Raw genomic sequence first — 23,273 nt, forward strand, 5'->3', positions numbered from 1 at the left:
GTTCACAAATACACCACTGTGCGGCTCTGATTTCCATCAACTCCCAGCGAGCCGTACCATTTCCACTACCGCTTACAAATTACATCGCCTCAACGCCACAACACTTTGTTGAGCCGCAATGAATTATTTGTTTGTGGTGAAAAATCAAATTTCACACGCTCCATTTTCTTTCATGTCAGTTTGTGTGTGTGATTTGTGAGAGAATTGCAATGCACCCGGGTCCCCTTTGGGTTGCAACATTTTCGCTACAAAATTAACAAACAAAGCACACGAGTGTCGGTATTCGTTTGGTCTTTGTTGGGAAAATCAGAAATCCCTTCTTTTGGCTATTAAATGGTAGAGTTAATTACCCGTCGTACTTAATCTAATGTGTCGAATACGTACTTTTTCCAAGGCGAAAAAAGCCATTCCGTACGTTTTGAGATTCAGCGAATCGAAAGAACGGAAATCAATTGCGAAACTGATTAAAGTTTGAACCAGTCCTGTTCGTGCGATGTTAACAAGCATGTTAACGAGCGGTGAGTAACACACTAACTTACAGACAGATCTGTAAAACTTACCCCTACTATTGCTACGCTCGAACAGTGTGCTACGGATGTGTGCATGTGACAGGCATTGTTACACCTTCAGTTGCAATTTAAATATTCATTCTTCACCAAGCAGCATACCACTGTTTGGGTCAAATCGATGCTGAAGCGAAACGCGTTTTGTTTCCTTTTGCCCTGCTTCCATCGATGGAAAAGGCTTAAGGTGCTCATCGGGGCCGAACCATTCCGTGCCAGCTTGAAGGGCAAACAGTTTACGGCCAATCTATTGTGTGAACTGCAACCAAACTGTGGCTGGCAAAATGGAGCTTGTCGGAGCCCCGGAGAAGCCACCTCCGAGCGAACAATCGAGCTAATGTTGGAAGAGTTTCGCTTGTAAAATCACTGGCTGATTTGAAATTCCGTCCCGCCACAGCGCTCAGCTGATTGAAAGGCGCTACGAACCTTGGTACTACTTCAGTTGCCATCGAGCGCAACGGCTGGCTCATTCAACAGGCACCGCTGAGCTGAGATGAAATTGAAATCCTTTCCAAGGATGTGATTGTGTTGCCGTTGCCATTTACCTTGCCGAGTGACGTACTGATAAAGAAGCTTACTTGCCAAGTCCCTCGTCTTTTGCTCGTGCGCTGCTAGTTCGCAGAAAACGTACCAAATTTCATCACTGCCTCGAAGGGCGGGTGTTCTCCACTCCTATCGCTGCGAAAGGTGTCCAAAGCTGAATATTTCATTCCATAATCCGGCCACGGTCGTTCGTCACCTTTTTTTGCTCGAGATTTTAAACCTCCGCATCAAGCTCATTCTTCGGACAGCGTCCACTGGTCAGACTCATGTGTCAATCGTTTACCTCTTTGTGCAGTGGAAAAAAGGGAAATAAAAGCCAGGAATGCAATAAAACCAGAACGTGCATCAATTTGTATTTCCCTAACAAACCGAAATTGTAGCAAAGACTGGGAAGTCTGGATCAGATTGAGGTCAACGAAGAAAATGGTGTGCCCAAGACACACTCCCACCCAAACAAAATATATGTGCATACCGTTCATATCAGCTGAAGAAGGTGACAGCTGTACGAACCCATTGCCCTTCCGGTTCAATTGCGCTTGGAGCGTCTCCAAAACTCCTGCCAAAATCAAACATCAGCCCACGGGCAGCCGAAAGGATAGAATAGCGCTAAGCTCCCTGTTCAGGCTGTTGAAGAAGCTTGGTGCCGTTGTTTGTCAAACCAGCATCCGACAGCGGCTGCTCCTTACGCCAAGCTGTAGGTGGGGCGTGTTGTGCCGGGACAAATGAATCGCTTGCGCTGGAATGCTTTATTTCGTCGTTGACATGGTGAGCGTGCAAGCGAACGGAAGCACACAGCGCACGATGGTGCGATCGGCATCGCGGCAAACGACGATTCGCAACGGGGCAACTGGCAATAAGTTAAACGGTTGTTATGGAAGGGGAAGTGGATTGTATTTTTGGAGCAAGAGTGAATAGTTAACGATGTGGTTGCTATTCAACGCATTCATGAGGGGTTTTTTGTGAAACTGCCTTCGGTAGGCATGGCACGCGTAAATGAATGGTGTAGTGGAATACAACCACTCATTGAACAGGAACGTACAGGGAACCGCTTTCAGTTTAATTCATTTTTTTGTTTTAGAAATGCTGCTATTTCGTTTAATCTATTGAAACATTATAGCTTTTTTTTCAGATAGCAGCATGTAGTAAAGAATACTGACGTTGTTCCACTCTAATTACTCATGCTATAGCAAATATTACTATTGCTATTATGTTGATTTAGATGATTCATGGTCAAACACGCTGCTATTGGAGAGTTACATTTTCATTTGCAAAGCGAAAAACAATCCAATTCGTCAGACATCAACAATCTCCCGAACGTAAATTGTTGCAAGTTATCTTACCGTAAACACTCTCTAAAGCCCTCACCATAGCACTCCCGTGAGAAGCGCAAATTACAGCATTGACCGACACGTGCAACCAACTTTCCCAAGTCCGTCGGGACTTTTCGCTGACAGTGGATTACCGGATTGAACCGAATGTTGATAAAATCAAATCGATTCGAGTCCATTCCGTTGTTAAGCTGCACGAGCGCGAGTGAAGAAAAAAAAACGCACACACACTCACCCATGTCCATGGAATCTCCGTCCAGAAACGACACCGGTACGAAGCCCCGGCCATCAGTGGACAGTGGGGAAAACAATTTCCACTGATTGAAATTTATTTTTATGCGATCTGGCTGTCACGTATTGATGACGATGCGTTTGTTGCGCAGCATCGGGATGTCGAACGTGCGTCCCATCCTACGCACTAGCGAGGACACAGTGAGGGAAAAAAAAGAAGATTATGAGCTCATAAGCGAGCGCTGGTGTTGTCATGCCGGTTCTCACTGAACCGCCCTTGTGCAAGCGTTTGATGGTGCCGCTGAAATCGTCCTTCGGTGCCATCAGCACAACAGTTTACCGGCAGCGAACAGGGAAACACCTCCGGTGCTGGGTGACAAATTGATACAAATTTATAACCGGAGGAATTAGCTCCGATTGCGAGAGAACATTTCCACGAACGCTAGTCGTTTCTTGGTACTGAAATTCGAAAACCGATTCCAGTTGGCTTCCTTTTTCCGGTTACGGTTTCACAGGACCAACGCTGCAATCTCAGGGCTCAGCCACAGTGGGCAATCGACCAACAGATCGTAGGTTTTGAATTTGTATTTTAAAATATCATTAATTTGGTATATTTTAATATAAAGGTAAGCGCCATAAATATGTTTTGATCTGCTGCCTATGAGCTTGTTCTACATCTTATTTCTTTCGTATACACAACATATTTTATCTTGCCATGTTAGAAAAAGCAATACATGCTCATTTCCTATAAATTACACCAAGTACTGAGCACCTTCATTATGTTTACACCAATTATTGTGTGTTTGAAATAGCCGTATTGTTCGAATTCTCAACTAATTAAATTCAAAAATGTTGATGCTCAAGAGTATTTTTCAAATAAATGTATACAAACGATCAAGTTGGCTAATGAATGATGGATTTTTTTATGTTGAAGCATAATTAGTTTGTTAAGCAAGGTACAACGCTATTTTAGTCGATATTTTTATAACTTGTAAAGACATTAAAATCCATTTCAAAATGAATAAAACAATGTAAAATTACTTTTTTTTTAACACAAATGATGGATTTCAATATGGATTTCAATAGTTTGCCAAACTAAGCTAAAACTAGGCTAATTCTACAGCCTAGATGATGAATATTGTTCCACTGAAAGGCTGAAATTTTCAGCTTGTTGGCTTCAAACGGAAAACGCCCCAATTTTGGGAATTGTGTGATCTAAAAGATTTGTAGAATATTTAAATAAAATTAGCGAATTATTTGCAGACTTCATAGACAAGATAATTTCAAACATGCAATGTAAATGTAAAAACAAGTAAATTGTTCAATTTTGACCACCGTTACCCTCATTGTCAAAGTTTGCGCGTAGAGGGTTTTCAACTACCAAACCCCACAGGCGATCGAAATGTTTAGCCTCAGTTCCAAGAATCACAGCCCGGCTCCGGCTGTGCGATTGCTTTCTTTCATCCTGCAATCGATACACAACACACACCAACTTCGCTCGCGTCGCACGGGCTTTTGGGCTGCGATGTGGAGGGCAAAAAAAAACAACTTCCAGCGTCTGGGCAATCGAAGTGCGCCGCTTGGAGTTGATTTATTTCGTCACTTTACATTATCGAATTGTACTGAGACTTTTCGGCATCTTCCGTTCCATTCCCGGTATGGCTTAATTTGGAACAATAACAAACGGGGCTTCGGCAACACTTCCGGGAGGTTGGTGTTTGTGTGTTGGAAAATCCTACACACTCTCACCACACTAATGCTAGCTTATTGCTGTCGATTAATATCGATCTTGGAGCGTTGAAAACTCCGGCAAGCAGTACAGCAAAGACTACCGCCAGTGTACGGCGGGGAGGAAGCGTATCTTAACATAAATCATAGCTATCACCACAACAGCAAAAAAACAACAACAACAACGCATACATACAAAAACACCCAAAGCGGTCTAAAGCAAATTCAGGTTCGAGAGTTTTCCTCCTGATTTTGTCTATTCCACCCCATTGGCGCTAGTCGCCCACGCGTGTGTTTGTGTATGTGTGTGTGTGTGTATGTATGTGTATAGACGATATTTCTACCAAACCCCCGTTGCGCCACCCGACTCCCCCGTATGTTGCCATCGGTGAAGCAAATATTTACAATCTATCGAAGGACGGAAATTTGTTCGGCAAAAGTCAACACGACCGGGTTTGCGCCAGTGTTTAATATAGCGCTATCGATGCCAAAAACCAGTGCAAAGGAGTGTTTTAAATTGATTGGCTTTTTCGTGCAAACGCCGACGGGGGAAGCGGAGTTGGAGGAAACACGGTGTGTCTCAGCAGCGAGCTCGAGGAAGTGATTTTGGGGATCTATTTACGGGTTGAACTTGTATGCTCTGCGCACGCGGAAACTTTGGTGCGTTTAGCCTCGGTGCTGCGAGGGAATGATTTTTTTCCTCAATTAAAAAAAAAAAAACAGATAAAAAGTACTATTCGGTTGATACTTATTTTGATAGTCTTGTGAAGATATGTATTAACAGTTTATTCTTCGTTCACTCTCCATCTTACAGACGCTAACCGAGCGCTATCGCTAGCGCTGGCCAGCAATCTACACATACCGTACACGATAGCAATGGATGCGACCAGCATTCCGTCCTCCTTCAACGATAGCAATGGAAAAGGTAAGAAATTGGACATTTTTTCCACGCCTCTCCACTCATTCCCAATGCTCATTTCATTTCTAATTTCACCTCAATATCGTTAGAAACCCACTCGCCCAAAAAATGCAATACGAACATAATTTCACGCCCCATTACCTTCAATAGCTTCAAATCGATCGATCGCTATCGATGGGCGAAGATGATGGTGCTGGAGCAAACATTTCTACCAAAACTCACAAGCTGTGAGTGAGTTAACTAATGGGGGAAAAAAAACATCCTCCTCCCATTGCAATTCAAAATTCGTTAAACCGCACGGCATATTATCATCGAACGACAGGACTGAGAAGAGCTAAGATGGTTCGTCCATCCACTCAACAACCGACCCGATCGAGTTTAGAATGGAGAAATGTGAATTCAAATTTCAATTATTACATTTTCTGTTCATCTTCCACTGAACCACCACTGCGCACTGGATCGGTCGGTCGGTGGAATTTCCATCTGCTCTTAGCTCTTTGCTCCAATGTGTTGTGCATGTGGTGGATGTTCGCCTTCTTTTGCATCCCATATAACGTCTATGGCCAAGCGCGGGGCAAACCGTTTTGTGTATGTAAACAAGTTGATCAGCCAGGGCGAGGTGCATGTGTGCATGTGTGTGTGTGTTTGTGTGTGTGTGTTTTTGGTGTTTAGTCTGCGAATCGGTTTGAATGTGTGCTAGTATATATGCGTGGTTCGTCAATCAACAATCGCAACACCGATGATTACCATAATCAAAATTGGATTCCAGCAGCAGCAGCAGCAGCTCAACAAAAGGCACCGCCATCAAATGGAATCCTTTCGACTTTTCTTTTTCCTCCCTCCCCTGTGTGCCCATCGTCGGCTTGTCGGCTATTCTCCAAATGTTAGCAATGTTTGCCTGAGGCACACGCTGAGTGTGCCTCAAATGAAGAACGAGCACGGGATAGATTGCATTGGATGAATGAAGAGAGTGATTCTTATTTTCATCAACAAGCTTGTGTTTACGTTAAGATAAGGCTTTTGATTGTTATTACTTGCTCATCAGTAAAACTACCTTTTTTTGCATCCATTATGTGAATAAGAGGCAACACTCATGTATGCAATACAAATGTTTACGCCTAAAACTATGCAATTCTTGCTAAACATGATATAAATATATCAGCAATGTTTTACTGGGCATATTAAGCATCCCTTCGTCTTCATCATACTTTACAACCTTTTGTGATTAATAAGTTGATTAGTTTGTAAGTAATAAAACTCATCGTATGCAATACTTTGGGCGCAGAAAATCACAGCCCACGCATTACTGTAATGGATTACTCCCGTTTTGTTACTGTTTCACAATCGGACTAAATTTTATCTACCACAAACACAATCAATCGTAGTGCTGGTGTATAAATATCTACCGTCTAACATTGCTTACTTTTCCTTCGGCTACCGGACCCCGGACACAACAATAAAACTACAATCTTGTTAGCCCTCCGGACGCAACTCGGACTACGTCCAGGCCGGCTGCTTCTACATCCTTCCGGGATGGAGATTCTAGAAATTTTCCCCAATCTGCTCCGACACCATCACACACTGTACGACGTTGGCATAGCGAGAAAACAAAAAACAATGACCAGAACTTTGGTTTCTCTTCCCGATCCTTCCCTCCTTTTTTGCCGTGTCCAGTTACCGTCCGTCACTAATGTGTGCTAGCACAGGAAAGCTAGCTAGCTAAGCAAGCAAACAGTAATACCGCAAGATTGTGTTTCGATTCACATTGTTTCTTTTGCTTTTCTCATTTGGTTTCCTGACGCTCATCGCCCTGTTTGCTTGCTCCCGGTAGAATTGTCCGCTTCCGAATTAAGACGCATTTGTACACCAAAGTGTTCCCTTGGGAGTTTTTTTTTTCTATCCGCAAAGCTGTGTGTCTGTTTGTGTGTGTTTATAAGTAACTTTGTTTTTCTTTCTCTCTTCCTATCTTCCTAACGTGTTCGGGCAGCACTTTTGCCTGTTATTTACAAAGCGCGTTGACCGACTTACCATGCTTTCCTTCTGGTTTGCTCTCTGCCTCCACTGTACTGTAAGCTTCGCTTGCGTCTTATCCCACTGCGACTACTTCATCTCTTGTTCCACGCTTGCCGCTTAACTTTGAGATACTTTTTCATATCCAATAATCTTTTCCTCTGTTTCCGCTTCTGCAAATCGTGTAAAACAATGAGTACGGCTCGCTGCACTGCGTGGCAAGCGATTTAATTAGGACTCACAGGGAACAGTGTCAGTATTCCGTTTTGTTTTCCTCTTCTCCGTCCCGGCTGCCACACGAAGGTGGATGAAACGAACGCGCCAAACTGTTCTCGTTCTCGAGTTTTACCACACCGCTGGCTGCTACCCGGCAGACTGACTTCCGTTTTTGGATGATAAACTTTGAAAGTTACACTCATCAAATCTTTACATCTTAACTCGGGCAAAATCTCATTAAAATCCTTATCGTTCATTAGGAATCTAATTTTCGCTCGCCCGCTTTTGTTCGCTGTCCGCATCGAGGATCGTGCAGCATCGTAGACTTTTTTTTGTTGTTCCCCTTTCTATACCATTGGTTGGTAATGAAGCGTTCAAAGTATCGCTTGTTTCATCGCAATTATCACCCCGGCTACAGCTGTGAAGCGAGAAATGGGACGGATTTAAGGCCCGACGCTTGTAACACAGCTTTATCTTTAAAACCCGCGCACGGCTTCAACCCTATCGAAGCTGCTCACAACTGCCCACACAACTGTCCTGGCTGGGACGGGGGCGATATGGTTTGATGGCGTCGTTTGTTTTGCTCACAATGTTACCACCCACAGCTGGCATAAAGGCTCATTGCAGTGCCCTGGAGCAGCGCGCAATCAATTGCGACATTGATTGGCGACAGCTCGCAGGTGGAGGGAGAAAAAACCGAGAACAACTCAAAAACGTTTTCGACCCATTGTGCTCATCTCCGTTTTGCTTTTCATCTTTCTTCCCCCTCCCTTTCTCTCCGCCAAAACAGTGGTAATCATCTGTTCGTCCATCAACTCCCCACAAACAATCAGCGTAATCAATCAACTTAAGCAGTACAGCAGGACGAAAATTCTGCTCCTCGACCTGGTCGGCACGATTTTCAACAGCAACAACGTGCTGTACCGCCGGCTGGCCGAGAACGGTGCCGAACCGTTCGGCGAAGCGCTGCGCCACCGCCGCAACCTGCTCGTGCTGACAATACTGACGGAAAAGTTTCGCTCCTTCCTGCACCGGCTGCACGGCGTCGATCTCGGCGACTACAAACATATCAGCGAAAATTTGCTGAAAATACGACTGATGGACGACAAGCTCCCGCGGGACACTGGCAACGATGACGATGGCGACGGTGCTGATGGCCTCAACGCTACGACGGACGATGCTGCAGCGCCCAGCGCGTACGGCGATGAGCAGCCAGCGCCCGTGCCGGACCACCCACCGTTTCTACCCCCTCACCCGCCCGAGATGCTGCTCGAGCTGCTCAGCCTCGCCACGAACGGGACGAACGCGTCGGAAAGCTGCGACTTCCACTATCTGCTCACGCAAGTCGCCAACTGGTACGAAATTCTCGCCCAAACGTTCGACACCGCCCGCTGCCAGACACTGTTCGGGAGCTATTGCGAAGCCGGCGTAGGCCACGGTGCGGACAGTGCCGGCGACCGCAACCTTCACCATCCATCATCGTCGCCGGTGAACAATGAAACCGACCGCGCACTGGCGAACCGATCGCTAGAAGCAACCATCGATGAAATAGAGCGTTTCTGTGACCTCTTTCTCGCCAGCTACGACCGACTGCTGGCTGACGAGTTGTCCACCATCACCACCACCAGCAGCAGCACAGCAAACGCTTCCTGGAGTTGGGGGGCTGAAGCGACACCACCACCGACCACCGATCATCTGCTCATGTTCGGGGAGCACTTTTACTTCTTCGACTATCTGTTGGCGGTGGTGGAGGATGCCCAGCCACGGAACGGCCCCGGGTACGAGCAGCACCGCAAGTTTCAGTTCGATTTTGTAGCGTTCGACTTCAAAAACATCTCCCACCACCGGACGGCCGTGATGTGGCGCCCGTTTCTCATCCTGCAGCAGAGCCAGCTGCACCGGCACCAGTTCAGCATGCACCCGGTACCGCCCGGGTACGCCGACTGGGTCGTGGAGGCAACGCTCGAGACGATCTGGATCTGCGGTGTGCTGTGCTGGGCGATTGTCGGGCTGGTCGGGCTTATCGCCGTCGCGATGATCGTCGGAAGCATCGTGTTCAGCATTGCAGTGCGGTAAGTTTGCAAATTGATAGGGTATGGTGGGCGGTTAGAGCGTTCTTTTTTTTTCTCTCATATGGTTAGAATAGCACTAAAAAATTCCCACAAAATGCACCCTAAACGCCATCACACGGGAACCATTAATCATCGTGCGCCATGCACCATAGCGGCATCAATTTTCATTCAAGCAATTTTCCACCCGTTATAACGTCCCGTACGATAACAATCGTGATATGTGGATGGGCTTGCGTTGGCACTTTTCATTGGCTTCAGCGCACTGTACCATCATCCTGATGAAGCATTCCTTTGAACTGATGAGAGTTCATCAAATTTGTTCACCCAAAAACCAGGTTCGCCTTCAGTCCATTGCGGGCAGCTACAATTCAACCGCAACTGGAGCTGATTGTCCCGTGCCTACGGGGAAGAGCGTTTGCAAAACACTTCCCAGAATGCGTGGTTCCAATTTACTGGTGCTGCTTTGCCGTCTTGCTGTGTGATTTCTGTTCATTTTCCCAGCAGAAAACAGGGAATTCCTATCCCTGGAAGAAGCACTTGACCTTCTTCCGCTCTTGAACGTGTATTTTTGATACGCCTAACGAAGTCAACATGGTTGGTGGTACACTCGAAATAGGGCATACCAAACGACAAAGCCCCAATGTGTACGGTTGGAGTTTTTTTTTGGAAACATTCATTCACTTAACACCTTCGACTATTTTTGGCGTTTGCCAAAAACCTTCCCTAATAGGTACGCCCCTGTGGGCCCCACCATCATGCGCTGCCGGGTGACGCATTATTATTTCAGCACTCACTTCACTTCCATCTCGCGCCAGTTGACCGGTCTACCCGGGCCGGACCTTTCGCAAGGTCCGGAGATGCCCGGAAGACCCATCAAATTACGATAGACCCCTGCTCCCTGCTTGCTCGGGGAACGCCGTTGGGCAGCACACCGTACGCAGCATACCGTATTAGCATAGTGATGAATCGTTCCTTTGCATCGGTCCTGGCTTGGGATCCCAGTTTACGGCCGGAGCACGAACGACAACCGTGCTGCCCTTTTTGATTTGTTTAATGTTTTCATCCACTCGTCGTAACGCCGAACGTTTTCAAGTGCTCGGGCAGTCCCGGAACCGACGGCGGTATGGTGGGAAAGTGGAAGGCCAAAGTTGAAGCACTGCTTGGAACGGGACGGGGGAAGGTTTTTGTTTTGCTTCTTCCTACGGAATCCGACTGGCAAGCCGGAATTGATTCCCTCCCTAATTTTGGTGCTCAGTGACGGCCCAGGCCCTTCGTCGTATGCAGAGCAACGTGCTATTTCTGGCCACATTGATTGACATGCAGCCGGGTGAAAAACATCAATGTTTAACCACCGTGACCCGAAGTTTTCTTGACTGGTGTTTGGTGTGTTTTTCGCAGTGAGCCCTGTTGGACTGATGAGCCAAGTGCGCTGGTTAGGAAAGCGAAGGAAAAACAACACGAAATGGATAATTGTTTTTCGGTACAAAGTTGTTCAATCAAGTCTCGGAGGCTTTGTGTTTTCCTCGGTGCACAGCAACAAAAAAACAACACCCACCATTGTGGTTTTGTTGCGCTCAGTCTCAGTGTTTTTCCTTTTGCTTTCAACTTCCGCCAGCATGTTACCCGATTTTGCCGGTACGATCAGCCCGTTCTTTGCCGTATTAAACTCTTTAATGCCTGCTAAAGCCTTGCCCTTCGCCTAGAACGCCACTGCCACATTAAGCAATTATGATAATAAGCCGGTGCGAGCTCGCTGGATGAAGGATACGGTACGGTTCTCACATTTTACTAATCGCCCAATTTCCTGCCCAATCGGGCCGGACCAACCCATGAGCGACCCTGTAGCTCCGAAGCGTATTTGCCATGAGCTATCGCACGTGGTTGTTTTAATCGGCTCGGGAATTTATTTATTCAATCACCGAGCAACCTTCGCCGGATATGATGAGGCAATGAAGGAGAGAGTGATAAGATAAGCACCTCACACCCCTTCACCTGCAGCTAATGCGTTGCGGCTTCTATCTCTTTCCAAAAACCACCAATCATCCCCACAGCATAAGGATGATAAATAATGCAACCTCCCTCCCCGGGGTTTTGTTTGGCTCGACCTGTTGCCACCGGCCCGGATGCTTCACGGACACTCCGAGATCTACGCTTCCCGCATCGCATTCGCGCCAAAGTTTGCTTTAAATTATTTCCGAGTCAATCCGCGTGTTCGGGAGGTGTTCGCAAATTTATGATACTTTTTCCACCACCACTTCAAACTTCCTGAATCGTTCGGGATAGATGTTTAAGCTCATAGATTGTGATGTTGTTTTATTCAACACAATGAATAATTAAACGGTTTATGTTAGGTCATTATTTTGGGCCGGATGGTACGAGGTGTGGGATTAATTAAGCCAACGATGTTAAGAATTGTTTCGGCTTCTTTGCAGCGAAGCGTTGAGAACATTTTCAAAAGGTCTTCAAAATGATTCCATCGTCCAAAGCACACGGCCCTTTTTCTGGAGTAAATCTGTTTGATCAGTTCCTAACAAATTTCGCTCTCTATGATTTCCATCATTCCTACGTCACATTAAAACCTGTAATTTCCAGGATCGTATGTTCATAGATTATAGGGTCCCTGTAGTCTAGTATCACAGGGTAATTGCAAAACTGTTTAAAGAAAAGCCTGAGTAAATCGTTCAATTATTTAGCAGTAACCTTTCCCTAGAAAGGACATCCATTTAAAACCAATAGATCTTAATTCAACAGACTATAATATAGCAGCGCTGGCTAAGCGCCAATCAAACCAGAATCCATAACAAAAAGGTTGCAAACACGGTAGATCTCACTGCTAAGCGACTTTAAGCACTAAACAATCACTCAACCACTGTGTTTACCAACGACAACTCCCATCGAAACGAACCATCGCGAGGGCTTAAAGAACGATTGCCAACAGTATCAAAGGTACTTCCGAGAGCAGTTTCCCATCTTCAAGTACCACTCAGGAACCATCGCCCTCCGGGTACGAGATCACGGACAAATTACCTCACTGTCCATTTAGAACTGTCCGTATCGCAAAGCTGCGAAAGCTAGCTAGCAGGTGTACCCAAAACATTACACCCAAATCCAGCGGCCGAAGGGTCGACTTCTAGCCATCGGTGGATCACAAAGTTAACCGACAAACTTATCCGATCGCTATAGAATACACCCACACAATAAAGAGAGAGAGAGAGAGAAAGAAAAAAATAACTTCAAATTTATTACACCACCTCACAGTCCCCTTCAGACGCGGGCTGAGGTTTCGATGGATTTCCAAGAAAAACTTCTTACAAAGTAGTCTCATCATCGGATAGCGCGTTCAGGGCAGCGCAAAACTGTTGTAGCCAACGGGTACCAGGATACCAGGGACGTCGGCATGGCCGACCAGCATCAGCAACCGGTCGTAAGTAAACCGTCCTCCCGGCGCCCGGCCCGATGGGGTGTTTATCTCTTCTCCCGTCTCTTGACGATGAAAGTATTTCCAACTTTTAATTCCGAACTTTCTAGCTTCCGCCATTTCCCGACTGTTCCAGCGCGCCTGGTGACGCGCGTATGATATGATGAGGGTCCGGTTTGGAAAAGTTGAGCGTCCGGAAAATTAATTGACTTCGATTAGGTTGATGCGCGCGCGCTTTCACTCTGCGGTGTTGAGCTTTCCGAGGTGGGAGTTTCAGGGAGAGCAGAAGCACCATTCAGTAGCGGTGCCCGGTAAACGATCCCTTTTGCTAAAGGAGAAACAACAGCTTAAAAAGACCATCGGAACGATCGCTAAACCGTTGTCGTTTGTGTAAAAAGTTGAACTGTCGAATCGTTCGTCCTTTGTTTAGTCGATTCGCTTCGGTTATGAAATTGTAGCTCCCTCAGGACACCCAGAGCAGTGGTAATGTGGTGCGAGGAGAAACTCACACGCAAGAAGAAGAAAAAACGGCGTTGGGAAAATATCTTCCTGCCGCCGCGAGGTCCACGCGGGCATAACTCACTCAATTAAGTTTTCATCGGCCAGCGATGGGAGTGAAAATGAAACATTGACCATCGGCCGTTCCTTACCTTTCTCGCTGCTTCGTGCCGTGGTGATCTATTTCCCCATGCACAGTAATAGGGACGCTTTGGGACGCGTCTTTTTTTACTTCTTTTAGCGTGAAGTTAAATTCTCTTCGCACGCTTTTCCGAGAGTTCAACCGATGGTTTACAATTTCCAAAGCGCAACCTACGCTGCAGCTCAAACTCTTGCAGGTGATGGAAGGCTATTTACGTTACCAAAGGTAGTGAAGATCTTTCTCCAGAAAACATTTCTCCAGCCTCAAGCGGCTTTGTATCCTTTGTTTGAGCTTATTCTACGCCTCTGGGCGGAAGAACGGCACAAGAACGCCAGGAAACGGTGCGGTTGCTCTCCGGTCAGCTAGAAAAGATCATCTTACAATTACGTACTCACGTTACCGGAATGCCCCTGTCACGGGGGAAAAATTATGATGATTTATGAGCGGAGCAGCAACGGAAGCAACGTCCCCGTCAAACAAGGATGATAGTAAATTATCTCGGTGTGTGAGTGTAGGGTTTTGGAAAAGAACGTTTTTTTGCTGATCGCGCTCCCGGCTATGCAAATTCGGTGGGCAAGATAATGTTTTCCATCTCGAAGAGGGGAAAAACGTAATAGACAAAGGCATGAGCACTCATTCATACGGGCCAACTGGAGGTTACATTATTTAGTTTTGCTGTATCGGCTCACATTATCGTACTACATAAAAGAATTGGAAATACAAAAATGTCCAGTTTAAGGTGTATTATCCGTTCAGCACTGATTAAACTGTGTTATACAACCTATTTTGTTTATTACAGCTTCAAGTGGTTTGACGCTTTCATTTGCAGCTTTTTTGTGGCATAACTTTGACTGCAGCATAACGTAAACAGCAATCTATATTCAGTAGTTGACAATAAGAATTTTTGCTAAAAATCAGGTGACAGTAAGGCACCTTTAAGAAGAATTGTATAACGACAAGAAGTTTGTATCTGCGCCTCACGCGTGGTTAGAATTAGCTTAAGCAGTACCTTGTTCAGTTAGGTCAACAACGTCGTAATTAAATGCCTTCAAAGTAATTTTAAATCCATCAAATTGATATTTAGAGTTTCAAAGTTTAATTGTCTGAAAAGAAATACTTTCTACTCTTCTTCTTTAGCGCAAAAGTCGTTGATGGTAAGGCTTGCCTGTACCACTAATGGTCATATCGATCAATGACTTATTGGTAACTCGTTGCAGGATAGTACAAAGCCTTGGTACGTAGGTCCATACGGGGCTTGAACCGATACCGGGCATGTTGTTAAAACGTGCAAGCTGATAACTGTACCCTGCGACCTGTCTAAAACCGCTCTAAACACAATGCTTCCGCGAATGTATTCCTACAAAGAACTATACATAATTGCTCAGTATTTATTCCGCTTCGATGACTGCCGCTTGCACAACACTGTTTGATGTGTCAAACTTCCGCCCTGGCAGAACTGTTTGATGTGTCAAACTTCCGCTTCACAGCCATCAGTGGCGAGCGTTGCCCATCTGCGGAAGCAATTAAACCAGAACCATCTCATGAACCATCTGCCAAAAGAAACGATCAAATATGCCTCATCGGAACGGAGCAATCTTGTAGCCGCATTTTCACCGGCTAATTAAAACATTCTCCACTCGGAGCAGAGCCATCCACTTGAAAGGTTTGAGCTTAGCCAACATTTTAGTGCATTTTAATACTTCAACGTTCGCTCTGCCTCCCCGGGTACCAGGAGGTGATAGAGAATTATATTACGAACGTTCTCTTTTCAAGGCTCTCACTCTCACTCTCTCTTTCACTCCCTCTTCCCCCACAGAAACTACATCATCAAGACGCGCCTCTCGAAGGGACCGAACAAAATCGTGCTCTCCCCGTCGGATTTTGTGTTCCCGGTGGATATGCGAAGGGTAAGTGTTAACGTGACCATGTCTCTGCCACTCCCGTAAGCCCCAAAGGCTCTGACAGCCACCATTGTGGCGAACGCCTCTTAATGAAGGTCTAATTTGCATGTATTTTGGCTTGGGGGGGACATGGGGTTGGATATTGGGGTCTATTTTCGCGCAGGTTGACGAGGGTATCGAGGCGATGCTGTGCTGCTGGCTCCAGCAGCTGCAGGAATTCGGTGGCCCCGAGGTGGAAAAGCCAGATCTGCTGAAGGGATCGATTGGGTCGCTCAAGAATCTGGGACTTCCGGCACCGACCAAGCCGAGCTCGGGCAGTGAAACGCTAATACGGCACAGCACCGCAGCCATCGATCATAAAGCACGGTATAATGTAAGCATCCTTTTTCCCCGTCTCGGTTAAGCTTTTGCAATGCCGTTTTTTCTCCCTATTCTTCGTTTACTTTCCCGTTATCCTTTTGTTCGTGATTTTTTCTCTTTTTTCAATCGCACACATTCCACAAGGTGACATGATTTTTTGTCACCCCGTTTTATCTGCCACAATCGAGTGTACGAAATCCCACGCTTGACGGTCCCATTATAAACGGACACATTCGGCACACCCGGGAAATTCGGATCGTTCTGTGGGCATGTTGCTTTCATCTCTCTCTCTCTCTTTCTCTCTCTCGCTCTTTCTTTTCATGGGTATCCCCACTCGACGCAGGGTGATTTAGTGCAGTTGAAGGAAATCCCATCGAGCTCGGCATCCCACGAGCTGAAAACGAAGGCAATGGACTTGCTCGTGATGGCGCACGGTTTACGACACGAAAACATAAATCCTCTAATCGGTAATTTACCTCATGTTTGGCATCATGTTTTCTCTTTCACAGGTTTGCGTTGTTTACCTCTGGTGATGTGCTTGGAAAGACGTAACGTTTGCGAGTTCACCACCGTTACCACCGTTGCATAGCGTGCGCCCATCCAACCGGATGTGTCGCGTTTAGTACCGTGTAAACAGCCATAGCACGCGCGTTTTTTCTCTTTTCTTTATGGCGTACCTGTGATTCGTCAATCCCTAGGAAGGAAGCAAGCATTGTGGAGCATTTCTTCCTTTCCTGATGGAAATACGTTCCCGAGCAGAACGACCCATAACGTACACAAAATCATGTCACAGTAGATTTACGGGGCCGGCCCATCTCCCAAAATTCTCAAAACACTCTCGAACCCAAATGGGGCACAAGTGTTGCTTGACTGTGGTTTCGGTTGCAACTTTCTTGACAGCTGCCATGAGCATCATCACCACCACCGCCGCCGCGCACCCCATCATTCCCCTAAAGGACGCACATAAACTCAGATCATCTTATTCGATCTATTTGTCATCATTAAGCTGCCTGTTTTATCGAGCACTTCCGCACTGCGCAGTAGACGGGCAGGCAGGCTTGTTGTGCTTCGTTGGCTGACGGCTTCCAAGGTTCGCTGGTGGAGACCCACCGTCAGATGCGATTAACGGGACCGGGGGGGATTGCGCTCCAAGGTGCGATGGGTTTTCAAGATCAAATTCCCACGGCAAAGATACATTCATTATGTGCCTTGTTTGCGTCTATGCTCTCACTCTCTCTCTCTCTCTCGCTTTCTTGAGCGCATAATTGTGTCCCCCAAGTGAGCGAGGGAATCTTTAAGCGCACGTAGAGACTTTTTCGTTTCCCTTGTCTAGCCGTAAGGCTTTAAGTTTTGAAAAAGCTTTATCGAGATCGACACCGTTTACTGTGCGACAGGTGTTTTAATGTCAAACAGGAGATTAATTTTTGACAGAAGGAGACTGCTTTATGGACAAAATTGAACTGACAAAACAAACAAAGATCAAAAGATTGCTTCGAGTAGAGTAGATTTATCTAACAATAATTCATAATGTAGACACACATTTCATAGCTAAGTACTCTTGCATAGTTTACGTAGCGACAACGTTGCTTCGTACACCATAAATACCTGCTGTAATAAAGTGCTCTTTGATGTGTTCATAGCACATTTAAAAATGGTGCTCAAACGAAACCAAAAAACCAGATTTAACATGTCACCAGAGATTTATAAAAACAATTTCAAGCGAACGCATTAAACGCTGTTAGGTGAGCTTAACCCTTCATTGTATGTACCTCCATTATCTCATTACGCGACGCGAAGCAGGAGCTAATTATTGTGGCTCCTCCCTTCGCACGAGCCATACAGGGTTGCCCAAACTCGGGTTGCAGCCGTTCGACACAATCCACTGACCATTAATTCCAATTATTTAGCTATCAAATTATTGACAGTAGTGAGGCAACATTGTGTGCGAACGGGGCAATGGGTTCGTAACCGCCAGCAACATGATTTCGTGGAAGCGACTCTCGGTTCTTTGAGCCTGTACCAGTGCGAAATTATATATCGGTACAGAGAATGTGTGTATATATATGTGTGTGATTATTAATTTACCCCTCGAACCTTACGGCGAAAGCGTATTATGTACCGCATAAGCATCTCCTGCCGCGTTCCCGTATCCCTGCGCTATGAAGCTTTTATTATTGCACCCAATCTAAACGGTAGCTCGGTTGGTCTTGTGATCGAGAGACGATGAAACACCATCGTTAGCAGGTCCCCGGTATTGACTTACCCTGTCCGGGTTCTCAGTACGACGACCCAACGACACAGAAGCAACAGGATGAAGAGGCTTCCATTCATGGAGCTTGATGAGTGGCTTCTGCTGCCGCTGTACAACACACACTCTGTTGTCTGTCATTGTTAATTCTACAGCCTCCGTCCGCTTCCTTGCATCAGCGTCATAGTTCGAAGAAGTGTGATATCTGTAGCTCTAAATCTTATTAATTAGAGACGTCTCTGTATGGTGCGTTGCCCGTTGCACACGAACTCCTGGCACGGTGCATTGTTGTGACAGGATCAATCTGTACGCATCAATTGAATAAAGGGCCACATCAGCTTGAACCATTGAAAAGAGCTGTTTCTCTGGTTGCTGGTAAAGGTCACACAAGCAATGTTCAGCAGCCAGCAACATATTCATTTATGTTTAAAATAGCATAATTTGTTTTCTTCTACTTCATGGAGCACTGTATCGTTAGCTTAATCACGCGGCGCACTGCTTAATAATAATAATACTTAAACATCTATTTAAACGAGCTTACAACATATGCATTACCTTCCTGATATGCTTGTTGGGGAGCAGAAACCTAATCATGCGTTTCCATGTGTTTTTTTTTTTGTTCTACCTTTAAACAACCACAACAGAAAGCTTTAAATATAACGGCCCTCGATTACGCCAAACAGCCTCCTGGGACAGTTGGGATAGTATCCCACAACCTAACCCTTGTCTTATTTTATTGTTCTGCCCAGTAATTGACCCTTCAGAACGATGGCAGCGGAGTGTTTCCACCCTTTACTGCAGCTTCCAAGTGTGTTGTCCTGTATTGGGAGTGTATTGCGTCGTTCGCAACCCGTTAACATTGTTTAGTGATGTGGAAGCGATGGGACGATAGCTACAGCGTTAACCTCTCAGCATGGTTTAATTACTATCAGAGGATATCATGCAGGGTGCAAGGGTGGTCACCTTAGCAGGGTAAAAATAAAAGTCTCCAGAACACCCTCGTACACCCACCTTGAGTGCTGCCAAAACCGTCTACTGTAGGCGGCCTAGACGAGGATCAAACAAACTAACATGTCCATTACGAGGGGGATGCGATGTTTGCTGAGCACATGCAATTGCTCCCAGAGCTTTTAACCTTTTCACCGCCATATCAGCGGCCCAGGTTTGGCTCGGCCAGGCTCTTTGTATTGATCGAGATCCAATTTTGGGCTCCTATTTGCGAACCCCTAACACTCACGCACAACACACACCGAGTAGAGAAATCAAGAGTCATTATTGTCATTGAAGATGTCATTGCCACGCTGCATAAAGTGCTGGACTGCACATTCGGCGCCCAGCGGGGGACGAATGCGTTTCCAATACGGCGCTCTACATATGTCCGCTCGAAGGAAGTCTCTAGGCAGACCGTACCGCTACCATCTCATCTCAGCGGACGGGTCTGTGCATGGTCTCGGTTGGTGCTGACAGGCGATAAATTTATCCAACGGATTAACTCACCATCAACTCGTCGAGCCGTTGGCTACACCGGGCACCTACACAGCAGCACACAGTACGCGCTATAAATGACGGCACCAGATACTGTTTCACCCGAAACTGCAATGCGTTGCAAAACGTGTAAATTCCCAGAACCATGTACGGGCCTGTACGTGTGCCGTGGAACGACTGCCACTGTTTGGGTTCAATCTTGGACCGTTCACACCTCACGATACGACAGACACGAAGTGACAGACTGCATGAAATATGTTATCGATAAAACCGTACCGTAAACGCATCACCGAACCAACCGGGCACAGGTACAGGCCGGTTGCACGATGCAATTACTTGCCCAAATTCAAATCAAGACACACATCGTCTGCATTTCATTCACGGTGCACACACCACAAGGCGAGATGGTAAGGTGGATTCGGTTTTCCAATTTTAATTAAATTAAAATTGTATGTCTGGGTTGTAGTGCAACAAGAACAGAGCCTCATGTACAGCCAGCTTTGTGTCGTTTCTTTTTATCGTCTTGTCGACAGCGCTGTACAGTGACGCTTTTTCTCCTATCGAGATGCACTCACCGGTTGAATAAACACCTGTTTACGTCATCCACCCAGTGCAGCAGGATTGTGGTTGTCCCTACGGGGACAAAAGTGCCCTCCCTACCGTACCGTTCCGTACAATCAAACGAAATGATGCTATCAGATATCAACATCATTAACCTTTTGCCGCGCGCTGACAACGGTGAGCGTTGGTCCCGCCCTGTCTGTGGGACGTGGTGTACAGCCAACTAACTTTCTTACCCATCAGTTACTTTACAAAATGGTGATGATGATCATCTCACCGGTTGAGCAAACAATGCACACCGAGCGGTGAAACTTTTAATGAGCGTGACTCGTCCACCGACACGGCAACCACGGCCGCACAGTTTCGGCTATACAACACTGCAAACGAGCGAGGTGGAATGGAATGAAGGCAACATTTGCAAATAATGATACTTTTTTGTGGTTTTTATTTTGTAACTGGGTGGTAAAACCGACTACAGAAAGTCCGACTATTGCATCTTAACAGTTTCATTAACGAAGCATTTTTGATGTTGCTTTATTTCGTTGTTCGGTTTCATCTGGATCATGCTCACAATATCACTTAAATTCATCCACCGAACCGTGGAGGTGGTTTTGCGTTTGGGCGTAATATAACAGTCTGCGATCAGCTTGAAGCGCTGCGAAAGCGCTCAAAAGTTGATTATTTAAAAAAGTTCCTGTTACTATTTTTCTCCAAACACTTCGTCGCCGTTCGCCATCATTCGCCAGCACTCGCATTGCCAGCGCTGCAAACGCAATCCCATGTTGCATTCTGAAGCCTTATTTGCAATATTGCTTCCGGAGAGACTGCTCAGCTTTCCTACCGGGAACAGTGCTGAATGCGTAGTGCAAAACAACAAAAATAGGATTAAAGCATTCCGATACAAAAAAATTCGTGGAAAAGTTTCACCGTGCTGCTGATATTGCAATATCCTGCACTTGTTTCTTTGTAGCTTGTTGAAAATGTGTTGCCCTGACCCGGGTCAAGTAGTAGCAATTGGTGTGGTGCACCGGGTCAAACGGCCGTACGGCTTTCGCTGCTTTTAGCTCGACCTGGTTCAGCAGAATTTATCATTAAAATGGTATTATGCTGCCTTCCGACGCCAGGCTCAGTGGTGCAATTTGCTAGATTCAGCAGAATTGTCCTAGTTTGTTGTCCATAGTTTGAAATAGAGATGGATGTTATTCATTTAAAGGCAAACGCACACAATATCTAGGATGATTTGTTTCTACTATTACTATTACTGATTAATCTCAACGTAGTATTGCATATTGCATAAATTCAGGCAAAATACTTCATACACCAGAGCCCACGTTCATGTTCCCCATTGCAATTGCACCGCTTTGCAGGCTGGCTCAACGAACCAAGCCGCACCGCACTCGTGTTCGAGCACTGTTCGCGCGGCTCCCTCCAGGACGTGCTCATCATGGACGAGATCAAGCTGGACTGGTCGTTCCGGTTAAGCTTGCTGACGGACCTGGTGCGCGGCATGCGCTACCTGCACGCCTCTCCGCTCCGCGTGCACGGTTCGCTCTCGTCGCGCAACTGCGTCGTGGACGCCCGCTGGGTGCTGAAAATTACCGACTACGGCATGCTGAGCTTCTACGAGGCGCAGGGCATTGCGCCGGCACCACGCAACGCGAAGGAGCTGCTCTGGACCGCACCGGAAGCGCTGCGCGACTCCAGGACCTACCCCAAGGCGGGCACGCAACCGGCCGACGTGTACGCGTTCGGCATCATCATGCAGGAGGTGGTGGTGCGGGGCGAACCGTACTGTATGCTTTCGCTCACGCCGGACGAAATCATCGCGAAGATCAAGAAACCACCGCCCCTGATACGGCCGTCGGTATCGAAGGGTGCTGCTCCGCCGGAAGCGATCAACATTATGCGCCAGTGCTGGGCCGAGAATCCCGAAATGAGACCTGATTTCGCCACGTAAGTCCTGTCCTGCTTTATCGGAGGTAAGCGAAGTGTGATGAAATAATGTTTGAGCCACCATCCGATTTCCACAGCATCTGCGAGCGGTTCAAGCAATTAAATCACGGCCGGAAGGTAAACTTTGTAGATACGATGTTCCAAATGCTGGAAAAGTATTCCAACAACCTCGAGGAGCTGATCCGCGAGCGGACGGAGCTGCTAGACATAGAGCGGAAAAAGACTGAACAGCTGCTGAACAGAATGTTGCCAAGGTAAGCGCCCCACCGATGTTGGGGCTACCGATCGTTGCGCGCAAGCTCGCCTACTAATCGTTGCACCAATTCTTCAAACCTGTCAGCTCGGTGGCGGAAAAGCTCAAGCTCGGACTGGCGGTCGAGCCGGAAGAGTTTGCGGAGGTGACGATCTACTTTAGCGACATCGTGGGCTTTACCACGATAGCGGCCCACTGCACGCCGGTCCAGGTCGTCGATCTGCTGAACGATCTGTACACCTGCTTCGACGCGACCATCAACGCGTACAACGTGTACAAGGTGGAAACGATCGGCGACGCGTACATGGTGGTGAGCGGGCTGCCCGTCCGGACGCCCGACCATGCCGAACAGATCGCTACGATGGCGCTGGATCTGCTGTCCCAAAGTGGCCACTTCAAGGTGCGCCACCTGCCGGGCGTTCCGTTGCAGCTGCGGATTGGGCTGCACACCGGTAAGTAAGCGCAGCGTGTTGGAATTAGATGCTTAACTACCGTTCTGTGAGACAACTCTCTTACACGGATGGTTTTGCGCTAACCGTGCGTTAAACGTTCTTCTTCGTTTTACGGGGAACTTCATACCCTTGCAGGTCCCTGCTGTGCCGGTGTCGTTGGGCTAACGATGCCACGGTACTGTCTCTTCGGTGACACGGTCAACACGGCGTCCCGGATGGAATCAACAGGTATTTGGTGGCGCTGTGTTTATGTTTCCCCCGGAAAAAGGGACATGCATTCATTGCCACACGTACAAACGAGCACACACACACATACATACTCACATATGCACGTATGCCATCAATCATTCATCGCATGCTTTGCCAAACTCATTCCCCGCCAGCACCAGCAC

General features: G+C 46.8%; 1 protein-coding gene across 2 annotated transcripts in view; it reads left to right on the plus strand.

Annotated features, from left to right (window-relative positions):
• LOC120893862 overlaps window positions 1-23,273 on the plus strand; it is a 68,476-nt gene that overhangs the window by 34,938 nt on the left and 10,265 nt on the right. For both annotated transcript variants that reach the window (XM_040296005.1, XM_040296004.1), the window contains exons 5-13: window positions 5,208-5,318; window positions 8,329-9,610; window positions 15,485-15,575; window positions 15,733-15,942; window positions 16,273-16,396; window positions 21,591-22,176; window positions 22,254-22,430; window positions 22,517-22,881; window positions 23,017-23,109. In XM_040296005.1, the coding sequence (XP_040151939.1) occupies window positions 5,208-5,318; window positions 8,329-9,610; window positions 15,485-15,575; window positions 15,733-15,942; window positions 16,273-16,396; window positions 21,591-22,176; window positions 22,254-22,430; window positions 22,517-22,881; window positions 23,017-23,109 (3,039 nt within the window). The remainder of the gene's footprint in view (window positions 1-5,207; window positions 5,319-8,328; window positions 9,611-15,484; window positions 15,576-15,732; window positions 15,943-16,272; window positions 16,397-21,590; window positions 22,177-22,253; window positions 22,431-22,516; window positions 22,882-23,016; window positions 23,110-23,273) is intronic.

The sequence above is a fragment of the Anopheles arabiensis genome, chromosome 2 (assembly GCF_016920715.1).
Source record: "Anopheles arabiensis isolate DONGOLA chromosome 2, AaraD3, whole genome shotgun sequence".
Taxonomy (NCBI): domain Eukaryota; kingdom Metazoa; phylum Arthropoda; class Insecta; order Diptera; family Culicidae; genus Anopheles; species Anopheles arabiensis.